The sequence below is a fragment of the Aspergillus fumigatus genome, chromosome 8 (genome assembly GCF_000002655.1).
Source record: "Aspergillus fumigatus Af293 chromosome 8, whole genome shotgun sequence".
NCBI classification, from domain to species: Eukaryota; Fungi; Ascomycota; class Eurotiomycetes; order Eurotiales; family Aspergillaceae; genus Aspergillus; species Aspergillus fumigatus.
This window is the reverse complement of record NC_007201.1, coordinates 95,861-116,817: the sequence shown is the minus strand read 5'-3', so window position 1 is coordinate 116,817 and position 20,957 is coordinate 95,861. Positions and strand designations below refer to the sequence as shown.

Below are 20,957 nucleotides of genomic sequence, written 5' to 3'. Positions count from 1 at the left end.
CCGACACCCGATACGATTGGTGGCATCACAACCACCGAATTCGGAATGCGGCTATCAACTCAAGCTCCGAATCCAAATCCCAATCGAACAACGCCGTTGGTCTGCAATTCACTTTCCCGCGGTTATGAGCTGCATCACTGGGCTAAGGATCTGCAATGGGTAAGAATCGATTGAGCACCGATCGATGGAGCACACGACTCTCAAGGAGACATCGTTCCCGCGCGCCAGACATCTCGATGCTGAAAATCCCTAACAAGGCAACATGGCAACGATACACAAGCTGTTCAAGTCGCCCTTCTTCGATTTCGAGTTCCTTCGTCTGCTGGCCATGGCGCCATACGAAGGGGCCGAGATCGGAGAAGTCCTAGAAGCAGCAGCCAAGATCAAGGACCAGGATCCAGAGTCATGGTACAGCACTCTTCTCGAAACCGGTGGCAAGGCAGAAGCCATCGCAAAGCAAGCCGAGGCCTCTGGAGATCGTGTCGGTGCACGGCGCGCGTACCTGCGCTCCTCCAACTACCTCCGGGCCGCGCAGTTCATGCTCAACGAAGGCCCCATCGGACATGACGAAAGAGTCCTTCCCACCTTGGAACGAGCCATTGCCAATTTCCGAAAGGGCGTCCAGTATCGTGATGGCAAGACGATCTTCCTGGAGATCCCATACGAGGGCGGCAAAACGCTGCCTGGATATCTGTACTTGCCGCCTGCCGCCCGGCGCATCCCTGGTCGCAAGATCCCGATCCTGCTCAACTCGGGCGGGGGCGATTCGACCCAGGAAGAGATCTACTTTGTCAATCCGGCGTACGGGCCGGACTTGGGCTACGCAGTCCTGACGTTTGAGGGGCCCGGCCAAGGAATCGTCCTCCGTCGCGACAAGCTGCCAATGCGCCCGGACTGGGAATCCGTCACGGGTCCCGTTCTGGATCACCTCTTCGACCTGGCTACGCGCCATCCCGAACTGGAGCTGGACCTGGACCACATTGCCGTGACGGGTGCCTCGATGGGGGGCTACTTTGCCCTCCGCGCGGCTGCCGACCCCCGGATCAAGGCATGCGTGAGCGTGGATGGATTCTACAGCCTGTCGAGCTTTGTGGGCGGCCGGATGCCGGGCCCGCTCTTCAACGGCTTCATGAGCGGCTGGCTCTCCGACTGGATGTTCAACGGGATCCTCGGCGTTCTCAAGAAACTTGCGTTTCAGGCCCGGTGGGAGTTTAACCACTTGAGGTGGGCCACCGGCTCCACGACGGATGCGGATGTCATGCGTAGCTTTGGCGCCTACACTCTGCAGAAGGCAGACGGCACGGAATACTTGGCTGATGTGAAGTGCCCGACCCTGGTGACGGGAGCCGGGGCAAGCTTCTACTTCGACCCCGCCACCACGACCGACAAGATCTACGACTGCTTGACGAGTCTCCAAGATGGCGTGGATAAGGAGAAATGGATTGCTACGGATGTCGCGTACGGAGGGCTCCAGGCCAAGATTGGTGCGTTTGGATACTCGGCGCAGAAAACATTCGAATGGCTCGACCAAAGGTTTGGGATTCAGCGAGAGCCTTTGGCAGCCAGCTCGAGGTTGGAAGATCTGGTGAGCCGTTTGTAGAGAATCAGGGTTTCACAATGGCCAGCAACTCAGAGAACTATGAGTATATTCTATTCCACATATAAGAAGCAACGACTCTTGTATCCTGAATTCCTGACTCCTAGTATATCCTTATGGGGATGTCCAGTAGGACCAGTAGCTCGTCCAAGGGTCAGATGAATTATATGTCTCCATAGTCTTCCTTTGTGAATATTCTTAGTCGGTGTTATCCTGTTATATAGCTTCTAATATCTTTCAGGCGGTACATAATCATATTGTGGATAACCCCATTCTGTGACTCAAAACATCAGTCACTATAGATACATATATGTATATACAGAGGCTATATGTTTGCGAATGGTGGTTTATGGAACATAGTGACCTTAGTGCATGAGACAAGTACTATGCTAAATCTATATGTACAGTAGAATCCAATGGACTGTGCTTATATATTTCCCGCTGCTCTTGAAGCAGTTATATATATGTCTAGGTTATGTATAGGAGACAGTACAGAACTACTGTTGTTTACGGCATGACCTCCGGGTAAGCCTTCAGTTCTAGTAATTAGATTACGCATAGAATTACCAAAAACACTTATATTCAATCTAGCTCCAACACGTACGGTAATCAAGTGAAGACTTGACCATGGGGACTGGCCGCATCCATATCCAAGCGTGATCTGTAGCTATGTCCCACTAGGTCTACTCAATGGCATTGTCAGGTCCAGTCCGCCTTACGGGTTGACGACAGCCAAACCCTAAGGAAGCTCGCCTCTCAAACGAGGGAAGATGGGTAGGATATTACTCCCAAGAAGCCAGAACTGTAATCTGGGTCAACGGACATGGGCCAGGCGTACATAGGAAAAAAAGCATAGACGTACCCCATACCAGCAATAAGACACATAATCGTCCTTTTCGTCATAGCTGGAGAGAAACCCGTCCAGACAGCGGAGACTCGCAGCAACATATGCCAGAGTAACGATAGCCGGGGGCTTCCACAAGGCAATCAAGCCTATAGTCCACGCCGCTGTTATCGTGGCTAGTGACCAGCGAGCCACAGGCTGGGAGAGCAGTAGCGGGATTGTTTTGCGGCCTCGTGTTGCGTCTGCAGTCCGGTCACGGAAGTCTTGAGCATGGCCCTAAGCAGGTGTGACAAAGATATTAGCAGGTAGTTGCCTCTCTACCGGATGAACTCACCGTAGTAGCGAAAATGCCAACGATCATCAGTACCGCGACGGCTTTCAGTCCATGCAACTCTTTGCCGCCATCTTGAACCATCATCTGTCAGCGCGTACCTTGACAAAAAGAAGGACCGTGCCAGACTAAATACCAAAGATGATCGTGGTTCCCCAGCAGTAACAGCCGAGACCGATAGCTCCGATCAAATTCTTGACTACCGGAATAGCTGCCAGCCCACCCTCATTGTACACTACGATGGCAATCGAATAGACCAACGTGCAGGAGATCGTGTTGGTGTACACGGCGGCAACCCACATCAGGAAGAAGAGGACGCGATAGAGGAGGGTAGCTTGTCCAGGTGTGATCCGGCCAGAGGGCAAGGGTCGATGTGGCTTTGCTATGCTATCCTCGTCGATACCATCGATCTAACGGCTGCGGTAAGCATTGCATGTCGTTGTCGACCTGCCTGTCGTGTCTCGGACTAACGAACCTGATTTTTCACCTGCTCAGGTCAACGCTTGATGGCCTCGGTTCAAGGAGAATGCTTCTAGACGCACCTGAAATGTGAGAAGATGCAATTGGTTCCACAGAAATCCCTTTATAATTAGGTGAAAGCTACACGGGGCAGCAAGCACAAGAGCTACAGCCATCTGCTCTCAGTATTAGCCAGTGACCCTTCCGGTGCGTGGGGCGAGAGTGAACGCCAGACATACAGAAGGTAAAGTCGCTGCTGGGATGTCAGACTTGCTGAACAGATATAACGTCTTCAAAAAACTGATGGGGAGTTTCCCCAGCGATAGCACACGGTCCATTCTGTTGCAGGGCAAGGGTGCTACAACGACTGCTGGATATTGAGTGAGCCCGGTGTCATGAATCCCTCAGGAGCGGTGGATGGCTTGGTAGGAGAGCTTATAGCAGCCGGACCGTCATCAAACCCGCTTCGAAGGGTTCCTCTGCTCCTCCATTCAAACGGTCAGACTTTGACTGTGCCGTGTGAGCGTAGCATGCCATTACAGTCGCATAATGCACACAAGTAAGCACTACGGTACAGATAGCGAGTTTAGAAGCTCAACTACCTTCTCCTTCAGGGCCTTATGCCGTTATCGCAAAATTTCTCGGATGAATCGGAATATACCCCAAGTGAGACAAGGGGGGAACCAACAGGGGATTGCCTCCTTTACTTGCCATGGGTAGAGATAGGAGACCTTCGCTACGCGGGCTTATACGGATGAGACAGGCTCGGAACGGCATGATGACATGACGACTTGACCTAGATCTACTCCTACGCAAGCGTAATTCACTGCTTGACTTATCTTTCGGCAATGCTTCCTCATTCTACTTCGGAGCCTTGAAGTACTCGGATGTAGCTGATCCTTTGGGATCGTGGGCTAAAAGAAACCTGATCGATCCGAGACAGAGACTTGACACACATCCGCCACCCATTACCGAGATAGCCCATACAATATGGCCTACGAGCTATCTACCCTTCAGCTTAGCTGCGTGGCCTTTGTGGCCTTCATGGCCGTTCTGGTATTCCGGACTCGTACCAGAAACCTCAAACAGAACGTCCCGCCTGGGCCAAGGCCATTGCCAATTATTGGGAATTTCTTTGATCTCCCCCCCAAGGGGCAGCCCGAGTATCTGCACTGGTTCAAGCACAAAGATGCCTATGGTCCCGTCAGTTCGATCAATGTCATGGGGACAACGCTCGTCATCTTCCATGACAAGGACGCGGCCCACGCGGTGATGGGAAAAAAGGCCCAAAAGACATCCGCGAGACCCCAGCTCAACTTTGCCCAGCTATGTGGGTTCGAGAACTTTCTCATTACCCATCAGTACAATGACAAGTACCGCCTGCACCGGAAAATGGTGCACCAGGAGATTGGGACGAAAGGGCTCTCTGCTGGTTTCCGCCCCATTCAGGAGCAAGAATCCATTCGGTTCATCCTACAGACGTTCAACCGGCCGGACGACATCTTGCAGCACCTGAAAACGTAAGTGCCCTACGACGTGGTAATATGTCTTCTACACTGTCTCATGGGTTGTAGGTTGGCTGCCGCCATCGTTTTGAAAATTACCTATGGATACTCCATTGAGCGAAAGGGCCAGGACCCGTTGGTCGAGTTGATCGAACACGCCATGGAAAACCTGTCCCAAGCATTTGTGCCTCTCGCTTGGGCCGTGGACTCCGTACCTGCGATCAAGTACCTTCCAGACTGGTTCCCCGGCATGTCGTACCGGAAGACGGCGCGGAAATGGAGGGCTATCAATGAGGCCGCTGCGGAACTCCCTTACGATTTTGTTAAACGCCAGATGGCGCACAAAGCCCACCAGCCGTCATACGTGTCCAATCTTCTCGAGAAGCACATGATCAAGTCGGAGGACAACAAGATCAACGTTTCCGCGGCTGACGAAGAGGCGATCAAGTGGACCGCCGTGAGCCTGTACGCCGCCGGCTCGGACAGTACCGTCGCCATCATCCACAGCGTCATCTGTGGTCTTGTCATGTTCCCCGAGGTTGTGACAAGGGCGCAGGAAGAAATCGACCGAGTTGTCGGCTCCGATCGGCTCCCCAACTTTGACGATCGAACCAACCTGCCTTATGTCGACGGCATTATCAAGGAAGCCTGGCGATGGAATCCCGTGGGACCCATGGGATTGACGCACAAGTCCGAGGAAGATTTAGTGTGCGGAGAATATCTCATCCCCAAGGGTTCCTATCTCCTGCCTTCTCTATGGTGGTTCCTGAACGACCCCAAAGAGTACCCAGAGCCGCGAGTGTTCAAGCCGGAGCGCTACATGGAGCCTTTCAACCACCCTGATCCGAGCGAAATTGCTTTTGGTTACGGCCGCCGATCTTGTGCGGGTCGGTACTTTGCGGACGCCAGTGTCTACATCACCGTGGTCCAGCTGCTGGCTGTTTTCAACGTCCGCAAGGCTCGAGATGACCAAGGCAACGAGATCCCCGTCACTCTCCAGGCGATCCCGGGCATGGTCAATCGCCCTGCTCCCTTCCAGTTCAAGGTCGAGCCTCGCAGTCAGCACCACATCGATCTTCTGCGCCGCATCGAGTCGGAGCAGATACCCGAGGTCAGCCATGCAAGCCTTCTCAAACCGAGTACAGTCTAGGGGCTCGGATATTGATAGATCGCGGCACATGGAGAGACACCCGATCTCAATTCAACTCGGCGTTCGGAATTGTGTGAAGGACTTCATTGGGTTGATTGAATACACAGAATCTATCTAAATAGGCAGTAATTTCTTACCATCTGGTTTCTTGAATTCTTATCTGCTCTTAAATTTCCATGTAAATCTCCAAGGCTGGCAATCACTGCCGCTAGATCGGTCTTCGGTGGTGGAGGATCATATCGGCGACCCCCATATTGGGTATCGGTTACCGAACATTGGCTGGGAGCAAAGTACTCATAGGTGACAATACATTCTAATGTATCATATAGTGCATAGGTTCAGTCGGGCCAGGTCTTTGCTTGTGTCTTTCATCTGGCCATTCATCCAGTAGTGGACGCGATTCTCGGCATGGATCACCCGTATCTCCAGGACGAAGTTCTTCGTCAGAGTCTGCAAAACCCAGACGAATTCTGGTCACGCCAGGCCGAGCGCCTTCACTGGCATAGAAAACCTGACACGGCACTCCGGACAACCCAGAAGAGTCTGCCAGATGGCACCGCGCACCCGATGTGGGAATGGTTCCCCGGCGGAGAAATCTCGACGTGCTACAATTGCGTAGACAGGCACGTCGCGGCAGGAAACGGACATGAATCGGCCATCTACTACAACAGCCCGGTCACGAATACAAAGGAGACCATCACGTATCACACCCTCCTCAGGGAGGTCGAGACGCTGGCCGGGGTCCTGAGAGAGACAGGGGTCAAGAAGGGTGATGTGGTCATGTTGTACATGCCCATGATCCCGGCTGCGCTGATTGGCATGCTTGCCGTCAATCGTCTGGGAGCTGTTCACTCGGTCGTGTTCGGCGGCTTTGCGCCCAACGCTCTCGCCCAGCGAGTCGAGGCGTGCAAACCGGATGTGCTGCTCACTGCATCGTGCGGGATCGTGGGGAATAGGCCCCCGATTGCGTACCAAGCACTTGTCGAAGAAGCAATCAAGCTTTCCTATCACAAGCCTGCACACACAATAGTCTGGCAGCGCGACCAATTACAGTGGGACTTCCAGGAGTCTGCACCGACGTGGTGGAGGACCGTATGGCAGTGGATACAACGCGTCCTCTTCCGTCGCAGGATAAGAACTGCCAAACAATCATCGTGGCAGCAACTCGTGGCCAGCGCCAGGGCACGGGGACTCAAAGCCGACTGCGTGCCCGTGCCGAGCGATCAACCGATCTATATCATGCATACCTCGGGCACGACGGGAGCGCCCAAGGGAGTCCTGCGCAGTTCAGGTGGTCACGCGGTTGGCCTACAATTCACCATCCAGTACATCTTCAACATCCACGGCCCGAGAGACGTCATGTTCGCGGCGTCGGATATCGGGTGGGTTGTCGGTCACTCTTATATCCTCTATGCGCCGTTGCTGGCGGGGGCGGCCACCGTTTTGTACGAAGGCAAGCCGGTAGGAACGCCGGATGCGTCTGCGTTTTGGAAAGTGGTGGAGGAATACCAGGTGAACACCATGTTCGCGACGCCAACAGCGCTGAGGGCGATCAAGCAAGAGGACCCGAGTAATACCAAGCTGGCCGAGATTGGAGCGCGGGGGGGCTTGCGATCCCTGCAAGCACTGTTCCTCGCTGGCGAACGGTCAGAGCCAACCTTGGTCTCCATGTACCAGGAGCTACTGGATCAGCACGGCGGAAGGAATGCTCAGGTCATCGATAACTGGTGGTCAACCGAGGCCGGGTCCCCCATCACCGGCCGCGCGATGGCGCCTCATTTCGGGTTAACAACCGAGCTGTCACGGAGCTTCGACATTCCCATTCCTCCAATCAAGCCAGGAAGTGCGGGAAAGCCCATGCCAGGATTCGATGTTCGGGTCGTGGACGAGCACGGCGAAGAGGTACCCAAAGGGTCGATGGGTAATATTGTGCTTGCCCTGCCTCTTGGGCCGACAGCTTTCAACACGCTATGGTTAGAGGAGGAGAGATTCTACAAAAGCTACTTGCAGAGGTTTGACTCCAGGTTCCTTGATACTGGAGACGCGGGATGGGTTGATCCCGATGGCTACGTGCATGTCATGAGCCGGAACGACGATGTCCTGAATGTCAGCGCGTATCGGCTGTCCAGTGGTCAGTTCAGCCCTCCTCTCGACACCGATCGATCCAATTACTGATTTCATAATGCATCTAGGCGCAATTGAAGAAGCCATCTCGTCACATCCCCAGGTTGCAGAAGCTTGTGTAGTCGCTATCCCAGACCAGCTGAAGGGTCAACTGCCCTTCGCGTTCATCTCCCTGTCCGTGGCAGATCACCCGGACTCCGCCATACCAGCCCCGACTATCGCGGCAGAGGTTCAGTCACTGGTACGGAGTCGTGTTGGAGCATTCGCTTCTCTGGGAGGTATAGTACAGGGCAAAGGCATGATCCCGAAGACGAGATCTGGCAAGACATTACGGCGTGTGCTTCGAGAGCTGCTGGAGAATGGGGTTTACGGGGATTTGGATCGGAGTGTTGAGGTCCCCAGTACGATCGAGGATGCGACGGCTGTGCAAGTCGCGAGAGCCCAGGTTCGGGAGTACTTTAACAGGAACAAGGGTAAGCACAAGGCGATTGAAGCAAGGGAGACGGCATGAAACTGCACTATGTACAGAGCCCATTGTCGGGGGAACAGCTCAGAATCCTATATGATATGTGAAAAGAGCAAGCTCTTGTGCCAGAAAGGTGCTGGATTGTCCGAGACCGTCTCTAACCCAGTGATTATTTCCGGAGTCTCATCGCTCTTGCCGATGAGGATTGCTTCGGCCAATATGTGATGAAGCTCACGCTCGGAGACAAGCATGTAATCCAGACTTCGCAATGTAGCAATCACAGCCTCGGAACCTCCACCACTATCTATGTTCTGAATGAACCCGAGCCCTATGATCGGGCCAAGGTTGATGACCGACGCAGGCAGGTTACGAGCGCGTCTCTGCAACACCAAGCCGGTCATAAACTACAAAGTGGTCAGTCAGTAGGTCCGCACTGCGGCAGATTGGCCAAACTTAACGTTATTCGCCGCATCGTAGTTTGCTTGGAATGGCTGCCCAACCACCGCCGAGATGGACGAGAACAACAGAAAAAAGTCGAGGTCATCACTAGAGAAGACCTCATCGAGAACCAGCGACCCATCCACCTTGGGCTTCAGGACATCCTGTAGGGCCTCGTACGTCAGATCAGAGAAGAAACAATTCGACTGAAGCATTGCACCGTTTGCCACGCCTCCGATGGGGGGCATAGCACTTAGGATCTGGTTGCGGACGTTGATCATTTCTTGCTTCTTGGTCACATCAGCGGCCATGATCTCAATGTGAGCACCGCGCTGTTCTAGCTCTTTTGTCCAGAGATCGTCCTTGTCGGGATTGCTATTACTGTCAGTACTTATCCACATCACAGACGTGTCTGTTCGCACCGGCTTGTGATCACAATGTGGCGCCCACCACTCTGTACTATCCATCTGGTGATGGACTGGCCCATCTGCCCGCTCAGACCGGCGAGAACATACGTCTTGTTCGGCGAGAACAGGCTGCAAGGATCAATGGGACGAGCCAGAGCCGACTGCTTCTCAAAGGAATCGGTTGCTTTCAGCTGCCGGCGTAAACAGTTGAGACGATCGTTGCGCTTCTTGTCGAAAAGCACCCTCGGGATAAGAAGTCTCCCTCCTTGGACGGAGAGCTCTGGTTCGACCGTCCACAAGCTATTCGAGCTGCCATCCTTCATCTTGACGCCCCCGATAAGCCGAAGGAAGCTCTCCGCCACAAGACCGTCGTTGCCATCAATCTGATCCACATCAAGGAGCTGCAGAACCTTGTCGGGGGTTTCAGCCTGGACGGCTCGAACCAGCCCAATTGCACCGCTTTGGTGGGGGTTCAGATTTCCTGCGCTGTATGTGACCCACAGGACTATCTTGGACTGGTGGAGCAGTCGATGTAGGCCGTCAAAGGTATCGCGACTGAGATTTTCCAGGACCGACTGATCAAGCTCGGTCAGGCTCAGCACAGCTTCCACGTGGTCAAGGCCCCGGGTCTGCAAGTCGGTCAGGGACCTAATTAAGACGATCTCCCCAGCCCAGACACGCCTCAAACTATTCTGGATCGTCTCAATGGGCCGTTTGGCCCTGTGCGAGGCGCCGCCTATAACAAGAAGCGTCCCTCGAGTCGGAAATGGTGGAGTCGAGTCAAACGGAGCCCTAAGAAATCTGATTTGATGATCGACGGCCTGTGACAGGATCACGAAAGACGAATCGCCTTCTGGGTCCCTCTGCAATAAATCGACTCCCGAAAACCCAACGCTCTGCAGCGTATCATGTATTGCCTTTCGGGTCATGTCTCTTGCTTCCCACGGAATGGCCTCTGTTGCCGCCACAGTCATCAGTAGAAACCCCCCTGGCTTTATGAGACCTCGGGTACGTTTCAAAATGGGAGAATCATCGGCAGAGGCTTTTAGAAGAATTATCAAGTCGAAAGAGCCGAGGTCGGTTGGCTCACCGGCGGCAGGTTCGTCCCCTTCTGTAAGACTCTTTCCGATGTCGAGGACTACATACTTGATAGGCAGGGCGTCCGATAGCAACCTCCGCCTCATATCTTCCATGGAACTGTCCGATTCACAGGCAATCGTGTAAGAGTCCATGGAACTTCCTAGCTCGCGACATAAAGAATGTACCAGATGTACGGAAGAAGTTCCAACCTGGAGAATTTTTAACTTTGCGTAGCGATGCGAGAGCAGTCGGGTGGCGGCCAGTATCGACTTAGGAGCGAGCGACAGGCCGAAGAGTTCGTAACAGAAAACTGGCTTCCCTCGCTCGAGTACTGGGCCCGAGAGAATATCTGGCAGCCATGTCCTTTTCAAGTACAGCCGTTTGTCCTGCTTCTCGGTAGAGGGCGCTATGGGGCTCATCGTGAGGCCTTCGAGGCGTATCCGCAACTGCCCAGCCTCTGAGCTGTAGACGCTGACGTCTCCTTTGATCATGGGTAAATCTGCTTTATGCCCTGCAGTAAATTCATGTAGGTGCGTATCGATAGTTACCGAGGCTGGCGTATTGATGCCAACGGATGAATTCGGAAATATCGTGAGTCGACCGATCTGGGTAGGCACGAAAATCGTCCATAACGAACCATCTCGAGGGGCGGCGAAGGCAAGAAGAAGCGTCTGGAAGCAGGCCTCGAGCATGGCGGGGTGAAGTAGGGCTGGTGTCCTTGATGCTTCACCAGTCGTCGGCGCGATGACGCCGCATGCATAGTCCATTCGCCGCTCAGCAGAAGTTAAAGCTCGGAAAGGTCCACTGTATCCCAGCCCGACTTCCCTGAGGGAATCATAGAATGGGCTGATGCTCACAGGCCTCAACCCGCACGGCTTCGCTTGTCTGGAGGACAATAATTCTAGCTCGTGGCCTGCGAAAGTCATGCGTAACCGTCCGTTGGCTACACTGACCGGGTTTTCGTCATGCCCGGCGCTCTTGTTCAGACTGAACTCGGCCTGGATGGAGTCAGCTCCATCCTTACCAGGCTCTATGGCGATCATGGTCTCAATCTCCACTGGAGATGTTCCTAAGTGGATCGGTCGTCCGATGGTAACGTCATAGAGCTCGATGCTGTTTGCTTGTTTGCCATTGCTGATATCCATGGCGGCTGCAAGGGCAATCACGCAGACTATAGACGTAGGGACAGCGGTTTGATTGTCTATGTGGTAATCCCCTAGCCCAGGCAAGTCTTCTACCTTGAAGACGCGTCGCCATCCTGGCTCATATTCTGTAGCACCTGGGACTTGGCTCCCCGACAGCTCGTTAGGCAATCCTAGCATGACTAGTTTGATTGAGCACGGAGATGAGCGTATATCGCACGTCACGAGAGGTGTCAGGTTCGCAAAGTTGCGAGTCTGGAAAGGCCAATATTGGCAACGTTTCGGGCGAAGACGACCAAAGCCTGGGGAATCCGACAGCTGTTTGTGATTCGTCTTCGGAGTAATTCGGTGGACTTGGTGACCTTCAGACCTCGACCTGCATAACTACAGTGAGGCCTGAAGCCAAAGATCGATTCTACAATAACACGCTAGAAAAGTCACCTCAAGCAGCTCCTACGGATATATCCATGGGCGAACCGATTTTAACTATTCCAGATCCCAACAGTGACTATTACTTCAATCTGCCCTAGGAGACTTTGATCTATCCGTACATGCACACTTTCCTCCTCCCCTGCTATGCTCAAGCGCTCACCGCAGTTGTACCCTTTTCGGAAGGGTATTTCTGAGCCATATACGTCAGATCGCCCTTGACGACGTATCCAATATGGCTGAGTGCGAGCAGTTCCTTCAACTGCGGACTAAGTGTCTCTTGAAGCTCCTTTGGCAGCTTTGCAGACCAGTTTGTCAGGGGTCGCATGTGAGGCGCCGAATAATAGGCAAACAGAATGGCTCGATCTTCATCCTCAGTCACGTTGGAACCAGAGGTGTGCCACAGGCGCCCGTCAATAACGACAATGTCGCCCGCATCCGCTTCAAACGGGACCAGCAGATCCGGTGCGTTATCGGGCACGTCCTCCCAGGTGGTCCACTTGTTCGAACCGGGGATATACAAGGTCGCACCGTTCTCCTTGGTCATCCTCGTCAGGCACCAGATCACGTTGACTGCCCAGACATCCAACCACGGCGCTGGAAGAACGATGCTCTGGTCCGAGTGCAGGGCCATGCTCTCCGCGCCAGGACGAGCAATGTTGGCCGAGAAGTTGCTGACCAGCAGCTGGTCGCCCAGGAGGGACTTGGCCAGGTCTAGTGCGGTCGGGTTGACCAGCATGTCGCGCCAGTATGCGTCCAACTCGGGGAGATAGAAGACGCGCACGTTCGCCGGGTTGGGATCCAAGATCGGCTGGAAAGTGCACTCGCCACGAGCCTCCGAGGCAGCTTTCGCCTCCCAGAGACGGCTGAGTGCATCCTCAGCTTCAGCTTTGGAGAGAACGGCAGGGATCTTGACCCAGCCATGCTCTTTTAGATGAGCTTGGGCGTCTTCCATGTTTAGTGTCATGTCTCGAACAAGGTCCCTTGATGTTGAGGGTACAAGGGTGTATTCAGGCTCTTGAGCCGTAGGATCAAGAGCGCTGACTGACTCGCTAATAGTGCATTCATGCCTACCCAGCATGTCGGCTAGTTACCTGTAGGGTTCGGTATATTCGGTCGGCCACACAAGGAAACAGGACCGACAACTTGGAAGACGCAGGGCTAGAATACTATTAGCACCTCCATGATGGAGACGACTTAAGGAAAAGGGAGTTGATATGAATTGGATCGATAAATCATCCGAGAGACAGATTGTGGTGTCATGAGGCTTTTATACTGCTCTCTAATAATGGTAGCAGGAGTTGCTGGCTGCGTAGGTAATCAGTATATATTTACCGAGATGGTTAGAATATCGCACTAAGAAATGGTCTTCTCTGCTTCTCCGTAGGCAGCAGTGCATCATATTATAGGATACATCGATTCTGGCAACCTCTTGTGAATACCAGTGTCTTTCTTTCCCACTCGCACAAACTTGATAATGGATCAGTCGATGAAGCCCCTTCTCTCACCCACAGAACGACCACGTCGGCATCTGACAGCGTCCGTCATCTCCGTAAGCCCCTCCTCAACCATGCAGAAGTAGGATCTAATGAAGCAACCGCTAACGCCATGGTAAAAAGTTCTTCCTCCCAAATCAATTCCGTCTCAGCACGATCCTTTGCATTGGTGCTCTCCTGCAGACCATCCTCTGCGCCGTCCTCCCCCTCCGCTACGCCGCCGTCCCATGTGTAACTGTTCTCCTCATATCCGTTCTCACCACAATCCAAGAGTGCTTCCAACCGAACACGAATTCTTTCATGGCCGATGTCATTCGCGGAAGAACTACCGCGCAGATCCCAGGCAAAGATGGAACACACGGCCGGGAGCCGGGGAAGGGCTCGGTGGTAGTGTTCCACCTTGGAATACAATACAATCACCCCCTCGGAGTTTTTGCACCGCACATGCGCGAAATCTCGAACCGGTTTCTCGCCATGCAGCAGGACATACTCCGCCGCAAGGATGAGCTCGGCCTGCTGGCGGTTCAGAACTGGCGAGGGAGCGAGCGCGACTCCGGTAACACCACGCTGATCAAGTATTTCTTCAAAGACGTGGAAAGTATTCATAAATTTGCCCACGAACCGCTACATAAGGAGACTTGGACGTACTATAACCAGCATCACCCTGGTCATGTGGGCATCTTTCATGAGACATTTATCACCAAGGATGGCGGATATGAGAGCATGTATGTAAATTGCCATCCAATTCTACTTGGGAGAGGCGAGGTCAAGGTCAATAATCGGAAAGACGGCACAGAGGAGTGGGTGGGGACACTGGTCAGTGCTGATACGCCTGGGTTGAAGTCTTTTAAAGCAAGGTTGGGTAGAGATGACTGAAGCTCGGGAAACCCCTCCCCTCACCAACCAAAGAAGAAAGCTGCGCCGCCTGGGATACACGAGATGCGTGGCTCGGCCAGGCAAATGACCCTTATCCAGTCGGCCCTTTGCCCGCGCTCCACTCCTATATCCTTAGTTTTTTACTTCTCCGTTTGCATCTCCATTTGCATGACCGTTGTGAGCCTTTCCGTTGGCAACCTCTGGTATGGGGATTGGTCCCCCTGGAGAGTTCTCTAGTCTCGCTGTCAAGACCTCGACGCCGGTCTCTGTAACAAGCAGGGTATGTTCTAATCATGGCCACGTCAGTATACAGCGCGTGCAACTTGAAGGTCCATACACACCGAACTGTGCCGTCCGCTTGCCGTCCACTGTAACATTTGTCCATTCGTCCGGCCAATACTTTTCTCGGTTGCCACCCAAAGCCAGGATCGGTTCAATGGTGAATGTCATCCCGGGTTTGCATGTCCCCACAGCCTTGTTCTTTGCGTAGTGGGGGATCCAGGGAGGAGGGTGGAACTCCGAGTTGATCCCGTGGCCGCCCCAAGTCTTAATGACGACAAGGCCCCTCGACGCGGCGTGTTTCTCGATGATCTTGCCGAACTCGCGAATGGGGACCCCTGGTTTGACGATCTCAATAGCCATGTCCAGGGCCTCGCGCGTCGTTTCCACGAGCCTAACCGAGTCGGGATCCGCTTTGGCCTTGTCGCCAACATAGTAGGTCTCGTTCAAGTCGGCATGGTATCCACCGTGGTACAGAGAAACGTCGAGGTTGAGGATGTCGCCATCCAGAAGAACTCGCTGATCCGGAATGCCGTGGCATACAACCTCATTCGGAGACGTACATATGGACTTGGGAAAGTGGTTGTAGTTGAGTGGCGACGGATATGACTGCCTCCTATTTCAGCAAGCAACTTGACATGTGCATGCAAGAGTGACTGGTACTTACATCTCGCTCGATGCAAGCGTTGTGGCAGATTTCATCGAGATAATCGGTGGTCACGCCGGGCCTCACCGCCGCAGCAGTGATGTCGAGGACTTCGCGAGCCAACCTGCACACCTTGCGCATGGCCTGCTGACCCTTTTCATCCAAGAGGTCCCATTTTGACCTGCTCAAGCGCATCTCACGCCTGGGAATGCCAGTCTCGGCCCAGTCCGGGCGCTTGATGTGTTTTGGGACCGATCGTCGCGGGGAGAGTGGATAGACGGGTCTGACCGAGCCAGTGAACTGGTAGGACGGAAACGGGTTGTAAAGTCCGGTAGCTGTAGCGCGATTAGCCGAACCAGTCTTTAGATTTGTGCGCCACCCGGGAGAGGCGGTTACCATTTTGTGTTTTGTGCATCAACGCCTTGTGTGTGGTCTGGATGCAATCAATCTTAGTTGGGCCGCAATGGAATGTCCTCCTGGATGTTGCCTACCCAATTCTTCTTGAAGCACTCTTGAGAGCAGAAGTAACTGCCTTTGACACCGAGCTTCAGACACGTCGGGCATTGCAAGGTCCCCGCTTCATTGTCGCAATCAGTCCCGCAGCACTTGTTCTTGGGATCAGAGTTGGTCATCACCGCGGTAACACGATCGTATATCTGGAGAGTCCAAGAACAAAATAGAAGATATGTTATTCTGAAATTGAAATCCACAAGATGACGAGCGACGATAGACTGAAAGAGGAGAGGTGGTCGAGAGGGAGAGATGGGGTATGTTACCACTCATTACAGAGACCGACGGAGGCAAGGGTTGCACGTGACAATTACCACCTGACCAACTCTTCGGTGCATCTACTGCCTCTTACATAAGCAGAGCTGTTTGAAGCCTCAAATAGCGCAAGAAGGCGGTCAAGGGTACACAATTGTAGGACTGCAAGATGCACCTAAAGCGCAAAGTGAAGGAGGAAGAGCGATTGAACGCAGTAGGATAGCCCGTAGTACTCGACTAACTCAGTATTCGGTGGACACCCGCATAAAACCAATTATACGGAGTTAAAATACCCGAATTTCAATTTGATTTCAAAGATTACTTTCACATTCTTACGGAGTATCGTAATTTTTGAAATCTGATACTACAGAGTACCGTCACTAACACTTCCAGAGTGTTAGTTGCTGGGTATATGTTTGCCATGGATTGTTGATGTGTATATTGACCTGATGGACTACTTCAGGCTGGGTTGAGACTGGAAACAGCCAAGGACGCGTCGCATCCTGGCCTTGCTGATAGTGTGTATGATTCAATCACAATCCAAAGACAGTACAGAGTACGTACATGTATCACAATCATTTCAAGAATCAAGATGGAGGCAATCCTCGAGCGGCTCAACCCGATGATTTGATTTAGCGCCGAGATTTCACGAAAGCCCCTCTGTGACAGTGACCAAGGTGGCGGCCAAGATGCAAAGAAAGGCTGGAACATTCACCAACAGCGTTCGGGTGCGGTGTTTGGGCAGCCATTCCTGGAGCGCGTCCTCATTGCGCACCCCGGCAGTCCTCACATCGCCAATACGGCGGAGGATAGCAAACATGGTCGGCCCCCAGCAAAAGTGAGCGATACTAAACAGTGCGCCGGCAAAGTATAGGTTGCGAGCCTCCCGACTCTGACGGCTCAGCCCATTGATAACGCAAAGGACGGTGGCAGGGGGGTAGGTCAGGCCGATTCCCCAGATCCCAGGACTCATGAAAGCGGGCAGGTAGCGAGGGAGGAGCTTGCCACTCGGGTGGGCTGCGTCGTGCCGTAAGGAGGGGTGTAAGAATGCCCCAAGAGAGATGTCCTGCGACCAGCTGAACATCAAGGATGCGGACGATATGATCAGTGGGGAGATGCGGAGCAGGGCTGTTCCCAGTTGGGAGCCGTCATTGTTCGAGCCGAATAACGAGGCCATCATAGGACTGTCACAGGTTGCAACTGAAAGTCCCCAATCGCGATCGAACAAGTGTCAGACAGAAGCCTGACTATCCGATTTTAATAATAGCAAGTATTTGCTAGCGCTACAGTTGTTACGCCGAGTCTATCGGGGATCTTATAATGCCATGACCCTTCACAGCAGACGGAACATGCAATGTCGCTTGGGAGAGGATCCTCCTGGATAATGACATGATCCGCTTATCGCAAAGATGCAGAGACCCACTGTTTGCCGGTAACGCTTGCTATAAGAGATTACGCTGCCTGACCTTGTCATCTTCGGCGGTGATACCGTATTGGGGTGCAATTCGGCGTCCCCGAATCCTGAGGTATACCATGTACTCGGCCATGTCCGAGAGGAGTGGCATCGAGGAGACAAAGTCTGCTTTTTGTTCGGCAACGGTGTTGGTCTCGATCTGGTCACAATTGGCCGACGCCGAGGTACTGGTCTACCCACACAGGAGAGCTGTACATGGAATCTCAAATGTCAACTCGAGAGTGCGATTCATGCCAGGGAATAGGGGCTAACATTCTGCGTCTGCCGCATCGCACTATACTTTGTTTGTCGCGCCTCGGTTTTCTCTTCCAGTGTCACCACCAGGATCCAAATCTCGACCATGACCAGAATACGTCCAGACTATGATGCCATCGTCATTGGCGCAGGCTTCAGTGGTGTGCGATCTCTCTGGGAGCTCCGACGACTGGGGTTGACAGCAAGGTGCTTCGACGCCGGGTCAGATGTAGGGGGCACCTGGTGGTGGAATCGCTATCCTGGATGTCGGACTGATGGCGAGGCTTGGGTATACGCTTTGAAGTTCCTGCCCGAGCTGTTGGAAGAATGGGACTTTACCGAGCGCTATCCCCCGCAAGAGGAGATTCAATGGTACCTAAGTCGGGTCCTTGACCGTTACGACCTACGCAAGGACATCGAGTTCAACACCGAAGTCAAGTCAGCCCACTACAGCGATCATGATAGTATCTGGAAGATCACTACGGCGAGTGGGAAAGTGGCTACTGCGCGATACTTTCTCCCTGCTACGGGTATCACCTCGATTCCCAAGGAGCCGCCCTTTCCGGGGCTCCAGTCGTTCAAAGGGGAGGTATATCAAACTTCGACGTGGCCAGCCCACGAGATCGAATTTGAGAACAAGCGAATTGGTGTAATTGGCACGGGCTCGACCGGAATCCAAGTCATCACCAAGCTGGCTCCAGTTGCCGAACAGCTGATTGTTTTTCAACGGACGCCAAACTACGTTATCCCCGCGCAAAACTATCCTCTCGACGAGAAAAAAAGGGAAGATATCAAGAAAACGTTTGATGCTACCTGGGATATTGCCAAACGAAACTTGGCCGGCCACGCGGTGAAGCATTCAGGGCGCATGGTCGCGAGTGCTGGCGGGCCCGAGGAGATCCAACGAGTATTCGAAGATGGCTGGGCGCGCGGTTGTTACGACTTCCAGCTCGGCACATTCGATGATTCCTTCATGGATCCACATGCTAATGCTGTCACGTCGGACTTTATTCGTCAGAAAATCCGCTCGATCGTTCGCGACGGTGACACCGCCGAGGTTCTATGCCCAACTTATCCGTTTGGTGCAAGGCGTCCCCCCTGCGCAGATGGGTACTACGAGACATTCAATCGATCGAATGTGAAGCTTGTGGATATCCGCGAAGACGAGATCGAAGTCTACGACCAGGGTATCAAGACTGCTTCCGGCGCGGAATATGAGCTTGACATGATCATCTTGGCACTGGGCTTCGACACAGGCACAGGAGCCATGAACAAGATCGACATCCGAGGGAGCCAGAACAGGTCGCTCCGGGAGTCTTGGACTCGGCGGCTAGAAACATTCGCGGGCGTCTTGGTCCATGGTTATCCAAACATGTTTGTCGTCTGCGGTCCTCACTTGCCCGCCGGGAACCAGCCGGTCAGTCTCGAAGCTTTCGCCAGCTGGATCGGCAAGACCATCGAGCATATGGAGACCAACGGGCTTGCCAGCATCGACGTGTCGAACGAAGCTATGGATGCCTGGACGACGCATGTCGAGCAAGTATGGGGCGGTTCATTCCTGGCCAAACACGCTCACGAGCAAGGCTCTTGGTTCGTCGGCACCAACATTCCCGGGAAACCGTCCAGAATCATGTTCTACTTTGGCGGAATGGTCAACCTGGAGCCTTGGCTCATCAAGGAACTGGAAACCGGCTGGTCGAGTATGAGCTTTACACGTCTGGACGGTGCCGAAGCTAGCAATGGGGTGTCAAAACAGACCGTCGGCGGAGTCCATGTCACGCCCGAGATGCTGGAGTCCGTGCAAATACCTCTCGAAGCGGACAAAGTGGGCATGACCCCGGCGGAGAAGTCCAAGCTCGTGAATGCTGCGACCGCTGTGTACATCGACATGGCTGTCGAGGAAATGCGGAGCCGCGGACTGGCCCCGAAGGCGGATTATCGGGTTCACTGGTGGAAAGTCATGCAGGACTTTGTGGATTCTGGGGAGGGGCAAAGGGTCCTCCAGGAAACCTCTTTGACAAACCAAGAACTCGAAAGGGTGATTGCCAAACTCGGCATCGAAGGCGAGGTGATTGCCAGAATGGGCCCAGAGATCGTGAACATCCTGACCGGCAAAACCCACGCCCTGGCGCATATCATGAGAGACGACCTGCTCTTCCGCGTGTATCTCTCTGACGAAGGTAGGCGCGCCAACCGCTACATGGCGGAATACGCCAGACTTCTCACCTCACAGCGACGAGATATCCGAATCCTGGAGATTGGGGCGGGAACAGGAGGCACCACGTCGGAAGTCCTCAACCTCTGCAGCCCCAATGGCGAATCATTCTGTGCCGAATACATGTACACAGATCTCTCGCCGGGCTTCTTTAATGCTGCGAAGACCACGCTGAAGAAATGGGAGTCCCATTTGGCCTTCCAGGTCCTCAACATTGAGGATGACCCTGCAGGCCAAGGCTTCAAAGAGCACACATACGACTTGATCATTGCTGCAAACGTTATCCATGCGACGGCACGTCTTACGAACACTTTGAGCAATGTTCACAAGCTACTAAAGCCCGGCGGTGTCTTTGGCCTTGTCGAGCTTACTCGATTAACTCCTTTCTATAACCTCACCTTTGGTTCGCTTTCTGGATGGTGGGCTGGCGTTGACGAGGGGAGAACAGAGAGCCCCTTACAGTCTCCTCAGCAGTGGAATAGCTTACTGAAGCAGACGGGCTTCTCTGGCGTTGATCTGGCCGCGTATGATCTCCCTGGGCCAGAGAGACATAGCTGTCTGTTGCTGTCGACGGCGCTGTCTAACTCCGTTACTACTAATGGGCATTGAAGCCTTTAGTTAGGCAATCAGGGATCTTCGATGCTAATCTTGACACTGTTTCTGTACATTTGGAAATTACTTTTCTTTTCCCTTCAGATCATGTTTACTTTTTCTACTCCACAGATATCGTGACTAGCCGTCAATCGTAGGCGTACCCTGGATATCTGATACCGATGTCCCGATTCTCATCCGTTAGTCCGTAGTTGATTCTGGACCCAAGCCGCCACCGATAACACTGCCGAGAAGAGCGGTGCAGAGATGAACCACTAATTAGGGGGAAGCAAGAAGCACCGAAGATTCCCACAGTTCGGTGTCATGCTCGGATTCAGAAGGACTACGGCCGAATAGCCACCTCTACCCCGCGCCATACTTAACAGCCTCTCGCGTAACCGAGATAAAC

General features: G+C 53.4%; 9 protein-coding genes across 9 annotated transcripts; 5 read left to right on the top strand and 4 right to left on the bottom strand.

Annotated features, from left to right (window-relative positions):
* The first annotated feature begins 17 nt into the window (after nt 1–17).
* On the top strand, nt 18–1,881 carry psoB (hydrolase psoB). Its single transcript, XM_742059.2, has one exon. It carries the CDS (start codon nt 263–265, stop codon nt 1,598–1,600), a length of 1,338 nt encoding a protein of 445 aa, XP_747152.1. The 5' UTR covers nt 18–262; the 3' UTR covers nt 1,601–1,881.
* Nucleotides 1,882–2,148: 267 nt separating this feature from the next.
* Nucleotides 2,149–3,720, bottom strand: fma-TC (terpene cyclase fmaA). Its single transcript, XM_077805249.1, has 7 exons — nt 3,471–3,720; nt 3,315–3,407; nt 3,248–3,259; nt 2,909–3,182; nt 2,776–2,846; nt 2,460–2,717; nt 2,149–2,399 (listed from the first exon to the last, which is right to left on the bottom strand). Exons 1-7 carry the CDS (start codon nt 3,567–3,569, stop codon nt 2,337–2,339), a joined length of 870 nt encoding a protein of 289 aa, XP_077661377.1. The 5' UTR covers nt 3,570–3,720; the 3' UTR covers nt 2,149–2,336.
* Nucleotides 3,721–4,165: 445 nt separating this feature from the next.
* On the top strand, nt 4,166–6,005 carry fmaG (cytochrome P450 monooxygenase fmaG). Its single transcript, XM_742061.2, has 2 exons — nt 4,166–4,751; nt 4,806–6,005. The coding sequence occupies exons 1-2, from the start codon at nt 4,222–4,224 to the stop codon at nt 5,884–5,886; spliced, it is 1,611 nt and encodes a 536-aa protein (XP_747154.1). The 5' UTR covers nt 4,166–4,221; the 3' UTR covers nt 5,887–6,005.
* Nucleotides 6,006–6,232: 227 nt separating this feature from the next.
* AFUA_8G00500 (putative acetate-CoA ligase) lies at nt 6,233–8,521 on the top strand (the record flags this gene model as incomplete). Its single annotated transcript, XM_742062.2, has 2 exons — nt 6,233–8,017; nt 8,079–8,521. Exons 1-2 carry the CDS (start codon nt 6,295–6,297, stop codon nt 8,519–8,521), a joined length of 2,166 nt encoding a protein of 721 aa, XP_747155.1. The 5' UTR covers nt 6,233–6,294.
* A 362-nt stretch (nt 8,522–8,883) lies between these two features.
* Nucleotides 8,884–11,780, bottom strand: Fma-KR (putative PKS-like enzyme). Its single transcript, XM_742063.2, has 2 exons — nt 9,337–11,780; nt 8,884–9,289 (listed from the first exon to the last, which is right to left on the bottom strand). The coding sequence occupies exons 1-2, from the start codon at nt 11,721–11,723 to the stop codon at nt 8,896–8,898; spliced, it is 2,781 nt and encodes a 926-aa protein (XP_747156.2). The 5' UTR covers nt 11,724–11,780; the 3' UTR covers nt 8,884–8,895.
* Nucleotides 11,781–11,967: 187 nt separating this feature from the next.
* fmaF (Fe(2+)/2-oxoglutarate-dependent oxygenase fmaF) lies at nt 11,968–13,226 on the bottom strand. The gene has a single exon (XM_742064.3). It carries the CDS (start codon nt 13,051–13,053, stop codon nt 12,124–12,126), a length of 930 nt encoding a protein of 309 aa, XP_747157.2. The 5' UTR covers nt 13,054–13,226; the 3' UTR covers nt 11,968–12,123.
* A 223-nt stretch (nt 13,227–13,449) lies between these two features.
* On the top strand, nt 13,450–14,344 carry fmaE (monooxygenase fmaE; the record flags this gene model as incomplete). Its single annotated transcript, XM_742065.1, has 2 exons — nt 13,450–13,524; nt 13,592–14,344. 2 exons carry the CDS (start codon nt 13,450–13,452, stop codon nt 14,342–14,344), a joined length of 828 nt encoding a protein of 275 aa, XP_747158.1.
* A 132-nt stretch (nt 14,345–14,476) lies between these two features.
* Nucleotides 14,477–16,330, bottom strand: fpaI (putative methionine aminopeptidase, type I; the record flags this gene model as incomplete). The annotated part of the gene is made up of 5 exons (XM_742066.2): nt 15,761–16,330; nt 15,666–15,702; nt 15,291–15,604; nt 14,686–15,232; nt 14,477–14,631 (listed from the first exon to the last, which is right to left on the bottom strand). The coding sequence occupies exons 1-5, from the start codon at nt 15,899–15,901 to the stop codon at nt 14,477–14,479; spliced, it is 1,194 nt and encodes a 397-aa protein (XP_747159.1). The 5' UTR covers nt 15,902–16,330.
* Nucleotides 16,331–16,715: 385 nt separating this feature from the next.
* On the top strand, nt 16,716–20,719 carry psoF (bifunctional monooxygenase/methyltransferase psoF). The gene has a single exon (XM_742067.2). It carries the CDS (start codon nt 17,849–17,851, stop codon nt 20,564–20,566), a length of 2,718 nt encoding a protein of 905 aa, XP_747160.1. The 5' UTR covers nt 16,716–17,848; the 3' UTR covers nt 20,567–20,719.
* Nucleotides 20,720–20,957: the final 238 nt, after the last annotated feature.

Coding starts and splice junctions, on each gene's coding strand:
- psoB (XM_742059.2), top strand. CDS start 263: ATGGCAACGATACACAAGCTGTTCAAGTCGCCCTTCTTCGATTTCGAG.
- fma-TC (XM_077805249.1), bottom strand. CDS start 3,569: ATGGACCGTGTGCTATCGCTGGGGAAACTCCCCATCAGTTTTTTGAAG. Junction 2,847..2,908: donor GGGAACCACGATCATCTTTG/GTATTTAGTCTG, acceptor TGATGGTTCAAG/ATGGCGGCAAAGAGTTGCAT. Junction 2,400..2,459: donor TGTCTTATTGCTGGTATGGG/GTACGTCTATGC, acceptor CCCAGATTACAG/TTCTGGCTTCTTGGGAGTAA.
- fmaF (XM_742064.3), bottom strand. CDS start 13,053: ATGCTGGGTAGGCATGAATGCACTATTAGCGAGTCAGTCAGCGCTCTT.
- psoF (XM_742067.2), top strand. CDS start 17,849: ATGACCAGAATACGTCCAGACTATGATGCCATCGTCATTGGCGCAGGC.
- fmaG (XM_742061.2), top strand. CDS start 4,222: ATGGCCTACGAGCTATCTACCCTTCAGCTTAGCTGCGTGGCCTTTGTG. Junction 4,752..4,805: donor ATCTTGCAGCACCTGAAAAC/GTAAGTGCCCTA, acceptor CATGGGTTGTAG/GTTGGCTGCCGCCATCGTTT.
- Fma-KR (XM_742063.2), bottom strand. CDS start 11,723: ATGCTAGGATTGCCTAACGAGCTGTCGGGGAGCCAAGTCCCAGGTGCT. Junction 9,290..9,336: donor CACATTGTGATCACAAGCCG/GTGCGAACAGAC, acceptor TGACAGTAATAG/CAATCCCGACAAGGACGATC.